Source organism: Vespa crabro, chromosome 7, assembly GCF_910589235.1.
Source record: "Vespa crabro chromosome 7, iyVesCrab1.2, whole genome shotgun sequence".
In the NCBI taxonomy this organism is placed as follows: domain Eukaryota; kingdom Metazoa; phylum Arthropoda; class Insecta; order Hymenoptera; family Vespidae; genus Vespa; species Vespa crabro.
Window position 1 is genome coordinate 181182 of NC_060961.1, and position 12431 is coordinate 193612.

Sequence of the window (12431 nt, forward strand, 5' to 3'; positions counted from 1 at the left end):
ACGTAATATTGTATCTGGTATTTAAACTTCCGCTCTGGTGCAAATGAATAAACAGTTTGGAAATGTTATGGTTCGGCTCATTCCATTGGCAATGGTTCTAATTCGAAAGCATCTCAATGCTCATACCTCAAATTCAGGCGAAAGAAAGAGATCGATTAAAAATACTCACGAGATAAATTTAAATTCGTCAATTACGTTCGAGAGGAAATATTTCTTAATTAGTCAACCGACTAAAGTTTCTCGACGGAGAGTTCGATGATCTCTGAATCGACGAAGGGTAGTAACGCATACGACCTTGACATTGCAAATGAAAGCAATGGAATTTTGACGTCTTGTCAGGGAGAAAGAAAGAAAAAGAATGGTCCCGAAATTACGATCCTTTGCGAATAAATAACTCGTTCGATGCGTTACTCGCCGATAATCCTTGAACGGCCCTTGTTATTGAAATCTTATAATTAGCAGCTGTCTAAAGGAGAACGGTAAATAAAGTGCATCGGTATTCGATCGAAGCAAAGCGTGCCTTTGACACGTTTCAAACGACGCCGGCCTCGAAACCGGTCGTTATTTTAAGATTAACGAATTAGTCTTGTCATCGAGCTCTTCGAAAGGAAGGATTGACGAAAGAGCTAGAAGAGATAAAAAACGAAAGAAAAGAAAATCGTTTATCGCTCGAAGAATCGTATAACTGCGTGCGATAAATGCTCAATAATCTTTTGCGTCAGGATTGCGAACTATTGCACCACATATTTTCAACGATGGTATTTCTAAATCACCGATGGATTTTATTCGGGCAAAATTATCTCGCCTCGATAAATTTGAGAAAATCGATCGATACGAGTTATCGGCGATAGGTAGCAATAATCGATGATAATAATGATCGAGTTGAAGTGTTTTAAATGTACGCGTGGTTCGATCATTTTTCGTTGTTGCTCGCTTAAAGAGATGACAAAAATAGGGCAGTAGAGCAATGCCAAGACGAGGTGCGTTGGACCGTTTATATGTTTGTAATACGTTACTCTGATGTAGACCGCTAGGGAATTTTTATTTAAAAACGAATAGAATAGCGTTCGAACGATTTTATTCGATGAAAATGAACGATCAGTTCGGTATCGTATCATATGCGCGATCGTTTAAGAATCATTACGAGACAATACCTAATCTAGTGACCAAACTCTAAACGTCTACCCGACGTCATAGTCATATCATATACTTCTCTAGAGTGAAAGAATTCCGATATTCGATCGTATAATACTTAATAGGTAAGAAGAAATATATTCCCCGTGCCGTTTGACGTGCATTTTGCGCGGGCGTGTATTTATGTAAGTACTTGGCAGAACGCAAACTCAGAACGCAAAAACGATTTTACACTCGTGATCGCGTTTCGATCATAGCCGTAATCTTTGAGTGGTAAACAACGACATAATTAAATATTTAATCTCGTGTGATTTATTAGGTGTTTATTTTGTGTCTCGTTCATGCAATAAGTCATGCGATTATCATACCGGTATCCCGAGCCATCGGAGGAAGTTCCTCTGACAGGTTTGCCATTACCATCGGCGCACTTACAACAATCGCTTCCCATTATCGAACATAGATTCGATCAGTTTTTAAATGAAAGCGCACCAAATTCATCCATCGAATTTAATATATTCACGGTTTCAACTCGTAAGACGCGCGAGAAACACTAATTGACAATATAACATCGTCGAAAGGATAGCTCTTCCTCGAGACATCTCTATAGACATCCTTTTCTATTTAAAACGCGATTTCGATGATAGTCTCTAGAAAGCCTACGGGCATTCATCGATATTTCGATCGACACGACTACACTCTGCTCCGCGAGTGTCATCGACATTTATATGGAGATCGTATGTTTTCGAAAAATTTAAGATCGAACGCGTCGAAATTTACAAATTCACAAATTTATGAGCGTAATGTTACGCGTAGATCGAATAAAGAGGGGAAGAGGAGGATAATCGAAGTAAAGTTGGGAGAAGGGTGAAATCGAGCGGAGGAGGGTGGCGCCGATCGCCGAGCGATCGAGCTATCGAGATATTTGTCGACGTAAGTCGTTAAATATCGACGACAACGTTAATTTAGATTATCGAAGGGTGTATTAACGATTTTCCTTATTCCGCTCGACGCTCGTCGATCGTCGCGACGCTCCCTCGAAAGACTGATAGCGAGTTGGCAGCCGCGGATAGTCTCTACCCGATTTTCCACCTCCACGATTGCTTCCTTTTTGATTATATAGACTAGAGTAGGAGACTAGACGAATAGGTTTAGAGCGCCTCTTCCGTCATTTCGCGAAAATCTCGAGCTCGGTCGAATTTAGCTCGTGCCAAGTCGAAAGCGACATAATGGTGGGACGGTTACAATTAGAAAGGAAGAAAGAAATACAGACAAACGGATAGAAAGGGAAAAGCGAACGAATGAAGTAACAAAAATAGACGGTCAGAATGAATAGAGGGGGAGACTAAATAAAAAGAAAAACAAAGAAAAAAATTAGGAAAAGAAACATAAAATGACATCATCGAATCACCATTAAATTTTCCCTCCACGGAGACGCGATGCTCCGATCACGATGAGAGAGTGAGAGAGAGAAAGACGCACAGCGAGATCGCGTGCGAATGGTCAGGGACCAAGATTCTTTTCATTCAACTTTTCCGATCGTCGCCACCTAATCTTCGATGGCCAAATCGAAGGCACGCGATGCGGCGATCGTTCATCCGGTCACCCTTCTCGTCTTATTTAAGCTACGAGGCTGGATGAGATCATAACTCTGTGTTCTAGAAATAGGCGAAACGAAAAGTGAATACCGGAGTGAAATTCTTTGCCGTCTCGCAATTAGACAAAACTAGGATTTAGCGCAATTAGAGGAAAACTCGATACCCCCGGTGTCGGAGCAAGGAGATACCGCCGAGATCTACGACCCTGGCATTGGAACGCTACCGCGAATATACGAGTATGTATAGTATATATGCAAAAGTATATAGTATATATATGCAAAAGTGTCGTTTCTAGGATCGTACGACGAATATAATTCCGTTCTTTGCGAAAATTAAACACGCGACGGACAAAAATAAACCGCGTTTGATCCTTGGCACGTTTCAAGGTTTTACATTAGAAATTAGGGCCAATAGTCCAGAATGAACGATAACGCGTAATCGCAGGAGATACCATTGGAATATAATAGACATTGGCTCTTACAACTCCAGTTGCAAATCGTCCGTATCGTCCGTAGATCTCAGTTTCAATTGAACGACGATATCCTCGCCGGCGCGACCTTGCACCGCCAGGATTCGATCTTCCTCCTCCCATCGTGGTGCTATTTGGATTTTAGATGTACCATCTGAAAAGGAAAAAAAGAAAGAATGCCAATTATTGAAAAACATTTTACGCAAGAATCTTCTTGATATTTCTTGCGTTTGTCGTACGATCGGATGAATCGACCAAAGATAATGCGCTCTCGGTATTGCTTTGAGGAAATTCATTATTCGAGAACTACCTGATATTTTAAGACTCACGTGGTCCGCAAAATAGTCTACGTGTGGCAGTATCTACGTGCAAAACTGTAGCATAAATATAGATACGTAGAGAGAAAGCACGATAAAAAGAGGAAGAGGGGGGGGGGGAGAGAGAGAGAGAGAGAGAAGGGGAGAGAGAGAGAATAAAGCGAGACGTTCTCCAAATTTTACGGCCGTATCTTTCGCGAGAAGATGATTTTCTTTCCCGAAATTTCACGGCTGCGCGATCCTCTGCCGCGGAATTTTAGTCGTGAACACCGACGGCACGCAAACCGAGCCTGTAAATAAATACATCGAACTTTCGATAGCGATCGTCGTTCACGATTATTCGTCTTTCTCGCAAATTTTCATTGGCTACCGGTATACTGTATGATTTAACGGAAAAAGCTCGCATTTATTTACAATCAGATATTCGTCTATAGATCATTGCCGGGTAAAATTAGATATGCTTGTGTTTTGTAAATTATTCCAAGCATTCCGGCGAAGCGTGACATCCAAGTGAATTTTTCCGACTATCTTGGCGCAAGAAGCGTCAATATTCTTGTCGCGCAATGTCAGAAAGATCAGAAAGAACTTTTACAGATCTTACCTGTTAGAGTCATTACGTTGAGCGTTACGAGGACCGGCTCGTCCTCGCATTGACATCACTCGTTTATCGCGGAGGAACTACCTGTCCTCGGTCTCTCGGTCGAGTCGAACCACCGGCGCACCACCACCGCCACTAGCAGCATCGGCAACGGCAGAGCAACAGCAACAGCAGTAGTCTCTCTTCTTCTCCTCTTGCACCGAACGTCTGCTGACCCGAGACACGCAGCACGCCACGAAATTCAACGGCAGGAGACCCTGCTCCGATCTAAAATCGGAGACAGTACTCTCGGCTTCGTCGTTTTAACGAAACGCGCACATGCGCCGTACGTGGATCCCGCATTTCTCTGATGTAACTTGCCAGTGGCGGCGCGGTCGCGGCCTTTCCTCCTTTCCCTAATATCAACGCAACATTTTCCTTCTTTTTCTCTTTAAACTTTGCCTATATCCGTATCGCTTCGCTCTCCTACTCTCCGGGCTTTAGCACTTTCCCCGTTCGAAAATGCATATCACGGGACGGCCCGTTTACGTAGACGTCCTTTCAAAAATCCTTTCCATGTCGCCCATAGCTGCTACATAATTATTACACGCCAATCGCTTGAAATATTTATTATCCTTTATTTCTAACCAATTATAATATATAAATTATTCGGTTCCGACCGAGAGATCGTTTTGGTAGCAAAAAAAAAAAAAGAAAAAAAAGAAAAAGAAACAACTCTCGTCGCGACGCAACCCAATGGCAACGTAGGAGTATTATTTCGGATCCCCAAATGTCCATAACAATTTTAGAATGTTCAGACATGCCGCTATTGGAGTTCGTTCTCAACGCGAATGACCGGGCGAATTATTGGATACCCAAAAGGAAGAAGTTAAGAAGACGTGAGATTTTTATAGACTCTTGCTCGGCACAATTTTCTATCTGCTCGGCAGATAGAAAAGAGAAAAGAAAAAGTAATTACATCGTATCAAAGATTTTCCTTCCAGGAACATTCGTTTGATCGAAAAGATTGGCGCTGGTTGAAAATAACGAAAGTAACGTACGTACACGTTTATTGAAATTTTAAATAGACAATAAGAATATTAAGAATGAACAACGATGATCGTGGCATCGGCGAAAGATAAAGATATAATGTCGTAATAATAAAACGACTTTTTGTTTTATAAATTACATATATTTTCTTAGGTAGTAATAATTTTTATATACTCTTACCTAGGTATTTCCTCATAAAGCATACAAATAAGATATAATTTCGTGACAAAATGACGCGTTCGTCTCTTCCGTCTGTTCCTTTAAACGACCGCAAAGTCGAAAGTTGGACTAGAGAGCGAAATAGGACCGATTAACGCGTATAAAATAGAGACTATCGTTCGCGCGATGTAAACTGAAAGATAATAAAGATTTGTTAGACGGACATATTAGAGAAAGAGAGAAACAATGATTAATACGAAGGAGCTCTCCATTAGGTACGTAAAAAATACTCTTCTACCGCGCCACCTTTCATTCGATTTATAGGATAAACAATCCATCCCCTACCAAGAAATAAACGAAATGATCCTACGATCCGCGATATCGCGAACATTCTAATTGGTCAGTGCTTGCGTTTGGAGGACCACCAACGTCCCGATATACGCTCGCGAATGCCTTCTTGGATACGCCTGTAAAGAAGAAGGGCGATAAAGGGTATCGCCATAGTCTCCTTCTTGAAGAGATAAACGTAAACGGCGGCCATCAGAAGCGTCAGGTCGGTTATATAATTGACCGTAGACTTTACCGTCTTCCGAGCTTGAAGCGCAAGACGTTTGTCATTGGCACGATCGGTCGAAGACGAGTCCGGATAATATTTATCGATATCCGATCGAGTTCTATTCTGAGCTCTGTATTTTTTGCTCTCCAATGCCCTTTGCAAACGTTCGATCTTAAGTTCGGCCGGTGTAGTTGCCCTTTGCCTGTCTCGCGAGCTCGATCTCGAGGTACCTTTTGTATTTCGTGAGCTTCGATCGACGGATCTCTCTCTAGCGAATGCTCGTTCCTCCGACGTTGTCCTCGATCCTGCTCGATCGCTTCTTTCTCGTGACGGATCGCGTACTCGGCTTTTCGAAGACGATCTCGAATTAGTGCCTCTTTCGACGGAAACGTTCCTCGATCTAGAACTTGGCGATCTTGTTCTCGAAGAAGCTCTGCTCTCTCTCCTCTCTTTGACCAGCCTCGTGTCTCTAGAAGGGGTCGTGCCACGCGATCCAACGCTATTCTTTCTTCTACCGATCGCTTCGCCACCGGACGATGCTTCTTCGTTCCCTCGAATCTGTTTGCTCGTCACAATATCGGATACTTTGTTCTTACTCGGTCCTTCGTTTCTTCGATACTCCGAGAAGGAGCCTCGTCTCGAGGTACTCTCCTCCTGAATCCTCGTACTATGGCTCGACGAATGTTCACGTACGATCTCGGTGTAATGACTGACGACTGCCATTCTTGCTTCGACGTCGGCTTCGTTCGAAGTCTCCTCTTCGGGCGTTGCCGAACGCATTTTAGCTTGTATTCTGCGATTCTTAGCCGCTTCTCCGGCCGATAAAACGCTATCGGTATCTGATTCCGACATGACGCCGGGTTTCATCGTATCGTAATACTCGCTAGTATCAGCCAAATTAAGTTCCCTCGGATTCGACGCTTCCTCTTGTCTAACGGGTGGTACTTTTCTTATCGGTTTGTCAGGTGGTACGGCTTTGCCAAATTCGTTCGTTCGTAGATTACCATCTTCCTTGGGTTTCTTCAGGATCGACTTCGGTTGAACGTTCGTAGGTGACAAGGGTGGTTGAATCCAAATCGATGGAACCGTCGAATCATTCGCGATCGAAGCCTCGAAGCCGTATTCGGTAAAATGTGGCTTGTCAAAGCTATCGAAGTGCGGGATTGGTCTACCTCTCGGATGATACGTATCTTCCTCTTCCATAACTTGTCTCGACAAAATTCTTTGCTTCAAATTTTTCAAATCTTCGCTATCGGCGCTGCTCATTTCTTCGGACGATTCTTCCGACGTCTCGACACTTTCCTCCTCCTCCTCCTCCTCCTCTTTCTCTTCCTGCACTCGCTCGTCCTTTTGATCTTGCTTATCCGACGCGACCTATATATATATATATATATATATATATATATATATATATATATATATATACATATATATGGACACACACAGATGTTACATTAGATTAATAAAAATACCTTGTTACTTTTTATACTATGGATGACTTTGAAAAAGCACGACGACTTTGCGAAAAGCATTCGTTCGAAAGTTCGTCGATTCGTTTCAAAGTCACGCCGTATTGTTTTATCGACATTAGCGATAAAACAGACTCTGAAATCGACACACCTCTTGAAACGGAGAAATCGTCCGATTGGTGGAATCAACTCCCGAGTCGACTCCCAAGCCTATCGATTTCTCTACCAAAGTTTCCTCGAGCAAAGGCACGTTGGTTTCGTGCCATCTGCGCAGACGTTCAGCTCCCTCCTCGTCGCTGCTCCTCCTCCAAGGTCTTGCAGTTATGGTCTCTTCGACGGTAGGTAGATTAGGATCGGATCTAGCCTCGACGTCCGGTAACAGCAACGGCGAAAGAAGCTTCATAGGTTTGTAAACCCCCTCGACCTGACCCTCGCTTAATCTTCTGCGAGTTTTCTTAGCTTGCCAAGAGGAGATCAGACTTTGTACTGCTCCATCACCAGAATTGGATAGCTTTCTTCGAAGAGCCGAGGACGTTTTCACGGTTTTCCAAGCTCCTCCCATTTCCAAGTCCTGTCTCACGATGGAAGCCAGTTCTCCGGTTTTTCTCTCCAATGCTTCCTTTCTCTTCGCGCTTTCCGACTCTTTCGCAGCTTCCATGGCTTTATAGAAACGTTCCATGGCACGTTCGTGTAACATTTCCGTAGAGCTTACCGCCTCGCGCATTATCTCTATCACTTCGTGTTCTCTACTGAACAATTCGGGAAGAGACAGAGACATTGGCGGCGGTACCAAATCCTTCTCGTCTTCTAACACCTCCGTCGTACCTCCTCCTAAAAGAACACATCAATGTATATCCAATGTATATACGGGGATAACCGTTAAATCAAGTTAAACGGTTCAATAGATTAAGATTTCGATGTTATTCGAATTAACAGGTTTATTCCGTTAAAAATGTTAACCTGTCAAATCCAATCCTTTATTATCATCCTTGTTCTCGGCTTCATCCTTCGGATATAGGACCAACATGAATTCTGAACTATCGTGCAATATGTCGTTGTTCTCTCTAGGCGATGCCGCCAATTGCATCGCATCGGCGTCATCGGTCAAACCATTTTGCTTCTTCAAAATTGATATAGGCCGGAGAAGCGGGGAGCGCGACCCATTACTCTTTTCCTCGAGATTCTCTCGAGTTAGAGACAACGAAAGGGGGGACAAACTTCTTTCTCTCGACAGTGACGAAGGACGACCGATCGAATCGATCCTAGGCGATGCTGAGATCGTCGTCGCTATGTTGTCGTAGGACGTCGGTGACGTTGGTCTTTTCTTCGTTTCAACGGCAACTGAAACTGTCGGGGACGTTGCTCTTTTTTTAATCTCCGAGCCTTCCTAAATAATAATCAATAATGCGATGACACGTACTACGAGTAATCAGACGCGATCAAATATATTTATTTATCTTGATAACAATCGTAATCGACGATACCTGCAATTCGTTGTTAATTTTCCCAGAGGTAACATCCTGTCGTATCGTACGACTCTCCGATCGATTTTCGTATTTGGAATGATCTCTCGATCTAGCCGGTGGTACAGGCGGTACGGTTCTTTCAACGTGTATCGTGGTGTCTGGACCGAAGGTGACTCTACTGTCGACTCTCGATGATCTTTCCATCGACAATCTTTGTGCCGACGAGGATCGTCCTCCGAAAGGAGATTGCCCGTTTGTCCCTGCTTCTTCTCTCGTAAGGCTTCTGCTCCTCGGAGCTGGCTCGATGAAACTAACCTCGCGTTTATCGCCACGCGACCGACTGATCTCTCTTTGGCTCTGAGACTTTCCAGTTAATTGCGGCGACGTTGCCCTAATTCGCACCCGACAATTTCGTTATTTCAATTGTTTTTCGTTAAACGATCCCGAACGATGATCGATTTAACGCTGATCGACCATCCTATCGGACATTCGATTCGTTCGGTTCCTACCCTTTATTTAAATCTGGAATGAAGATGATGTCGCTTTCTTCGCTCGGATCGCTCACCCCATATGGATTCTCGGCTTTTACCCGAAATCTGTATTCCGAGCCTTCGAGCAATTCGGTCAGCGTTGCTGCGGTCTGACGGCTCGTGGTTGCTTTCAACCATACCTCCCAACCGATCTAAGATCGCACGTATGTGTGTCATTGTTGAATTATTTCAAAAACGAGGAAACAGAGAATGAGTAAATACTAAACGAGTCGCAGGCCGTTTCCTTACTCTATAATATTCGACGATGTAAGTACCGATCTTACAACCACCATCGTCCTCCGGTTCTTTCCAAGATAGCGTGACGGATCTGCCCAAAGTCATCGTGACGTTTACCTTTCCAGGTGCAGCTGGTCGATCTATGAGGAAAACAATAGGAAAACTTTGAGAAAAGTCCTGAGAGAAGATCCAGCAACTTTTTTCATAGCGTAAACCAACCTGTAACGGTAACGAGAAAGGAGGATGAATCCTCGCCAAGTTTGTTTCTAGCCTTTACCGTGTACTCCCCTCTGTCGAATCGCTTTGCGTCTGGTATTTTTAAAACCGATTCTCCGTCCATAGTTTCGAATATATGCCGCGTGTCCTGAGAAAGAGGTTCTCCATCGTGAAACCAAGCGACCGTAGGTGGTGGTCTTCCAGCTAAAGATACCTTCAATCTGATAGTTTCGTCCTGTTCGAAAAGGAGACCGTCCTCGTACTGCCTCGGTAGTCGTATCTTTGGAAACGCTGAGAGTATGCGAGATAAATCACGATGCGTCCCATTTTTAATCATAAAGCGCGTCTTACAAAAGCTTGATTCGTCACCTTCGATAACCCACTAACCTTCGAGAATCAGTCTGGCCTTGGTACTAACGTGGCCAGCTCTATTCGTTGCGGTACACTTGATTTCACCCTCGTCGTTGAGAGCTGTCTGATGAATAAGTAATACACTTTTTCCATTTTCCGTTAAGATCCTCGTTCGTCTACTGCTAAAAATTTCAAAGCCGTCCTTGAACCAAGAAATCTTCGGCAAGGGAGTTCCCGTAAATCTCACTACGAATTCCGCCTAAAAATATATTTTACTTTCCATGGGGAGAAGTTCGTGGACATTTGTATGCCTCCAAAGGACGGAGTTACTTTTAACAGAATGCAACACACCTGTTCGTTCTCCAAGGCGATCAAATCGCCGAGTTCGAGGTCGAACAGGGGGGCTGACGCAGCGGCTCGTTGCAACGTTACCGTCAAGGGATCCGACAGTTCGCTAGGAGCCGACAGACCCACCGCGTTCTGTGCTCTGACCCTGAACTGGTAACGCCATCCTGGCTCAAGACCGCTCAACGTTAGTTCCGGAAAAGTGCAGAGCCCGGGCTTGCTACGCACCCAATGAGCCGAACCCATTCGCCGATGTTCAACCAAATAACCTACGATGGCCGATCCGCCGTTACTGGGCGATCGTTCCCAACGTATTCCAACGACGTCCGGTTGCGTATCGTCCGTTCCTGGTATAAGAATTGGCTTGCCCGGAGGTGCTGGCAATCCTGACAATAAATCGTACGTGCGTTTATTCTATAATTTTCAACTGACAACTATCAAGTAATAATAAATTAACGATTAACGAACAGAAATTTTTCATGGGATCTAAACGTGCGATCCCTAAACGTGGTCGAACCCAACGCTTCATTAATGAAAAGTATGAAAATGTTTGAAAATTAATGCAAAGTTTCGGAGAGAAAAGGAGGATCGTCCGCGCATGCCAGAACGATGCTTACGTGCTTGTCGCGTAGAATAGCCGATCTCTAACACAGGTTTGCACGTGGCGTTCCTAAAATAAAATGTGAAACGTTTGGCAAGCCGAGGGTCGCTAGACCACCGCCTAGCTTATGCGAGAGGAGCTAAACCGACATCGAACACCAACACGTTCCGTCTACGATCCTCTCCTACAGCATAGTTCTCGCGTATCGATTTCTATACTGATCTAATGCTATTCTCGTTACGATTATCTGACCTCAATCGTTTGCCTCGTTATAGCGACCTTGTGTAAATCGATTCTTTTATTTCTTTCTTATCGTTTCCTGAGAATATTCCAAATTGGCATTAAATCTTGGAATTTCTAGTATGTGCTTGATGGCTCTTCAAAAGCTACGATTGCACAATAATCGAATACGAAGCGATACGTCAAGTCGACCTTATATATTCGTACTCGCCCCATGCGTTAGACGGATAGCTACCCATCGTTAAAATAAACATCCTCGAATCACGCTAGTTAATTTTAGATCCTCGAAAGATTTCATGATAAATAAATAGACAATAGCCGATCGAATCTTGAGGCCCACGAATGGGAAATTTACTTGCACGGGCACAAAAAAGAAAAAAAAAAAAGAAAGAAAGAAAAAAAGAAAGAAAAGATAAAGAAGAGAAAACAACTTTCTTTATAACTTTCCACTCTAGTCCTGTTATATCAATTGACACGAGCAATCAGCCAGTTTGAAAAGTTGATGGAACGAACGAGTCCGTTGATCGCTTGCTGAAATGTACGGGTCTACCTGGTCCATCCCAACGTGGTCTTTTGGACGAGCTCGCTAGAGAGATGCTCTTGGAATAGTGTCTCTTTGTAGTTGCGTTCCCCATGATCGTACTTCCTCTTCTTTTTCCGCGTCGAGCGTGGCTCGACGAGCGCGCTTTTTCTGGCCAGGGTTTCGAACTTTTCCCGGCGTTATCGGTGCTAAAAGCTCGATGCTCAAAGATCACGATCGGAAGAGACGATAGAATTAACGCTCGCTTCCGCGTTCATCGAACGGCGAAGGAAGGAAGATAAGAGGGCGCCTACCGGAGGATTCGAAAGATGAAAAAAAAAATAAGGAGCCCGCTCCGTCCTTCGATCTTGACCGAATCGAAGATAGATAGATAGATGGAGAAAGAAAGAGACATGGAGTGAGGGACAGTCACAGAGGGAGGGGGAGAGAGAGAGAGAGAGAGAGAGAGAGAGAATGGGTGAAAGAGACTCAGCTCGATATAGCTTGAGGCTCGGTGCGGCACTGCCGGACCTCCTCGTAATCGACGATCGTGGCGACGCCAGAATCTTTCGACTTCTTCCACGTCTATCTTTATTCCG

The 12431-nt window shown here is 44.0% G+C and overlaps 2 protein-coding genes across 6 annotated transcripts in view; both read right to left on the reverse strand.

Moving 5' to 3' along the window:
- Positions 1-4248, reverse strand: part of LOC124425695 (titin homolog) — a 43912-nt gene extending 39664 nt beyond the window's left edge. For 2 of the 5 annotated variants that reach the window (XM_046966398.1, XM_046966400.1), the window contains exons 1-2: positions 4117-4248; positions 3211-3352 (exon numbers count right to left, since the gene is read on the reverse strand). In XM_046966398.1, coding sequence (XP_046822354.1) covers positions 3211-3352; positions 4117-4129 — 155 coding nt within the window. In that variant the 5' untranslated portion in view covers positions 4130-4248. Of the gene's footprint in view, positions 1-1502; positions 1640-3210; positions 3353-4116 lie in introns of those variants that run through there. The other 3 variants (XM_046966396.1, XM_046966399.1, XM_046966397.1) reach the window with 3 other exon arrangements.
- An 897-nt stretch (positions 4249-5145) lies between these two features.
- On the reverse strand, positions 5146-12420 carry LOC124425739 (titin homolog). Its single transcript, XM_046966530.1, has 10 exons — positions 11863-12420; positions 10478-10857; positions 10163-10385; positions 9779-10066; positions 9572-9699; positions 9302-9474; positions 8811-9183; positions 8287-8713; positions 7478-8157; positions 5146-7231 (listed from the first exon to the last, which is right to left on the reverse strand). The coding sequence occupies exons 1-10, from the start codon at positions 11945-11947 to the stop codon at positions 5702-5704; spliced, it is 4287 nt and encodes a 1428-aa protein (XP_046822486.1). The 5' UTR covers positions 11948-12420; the 3' UTR covers positions 5146-5701.
- Positions 12421-12431: the final 11 nt, after the last annotated feature.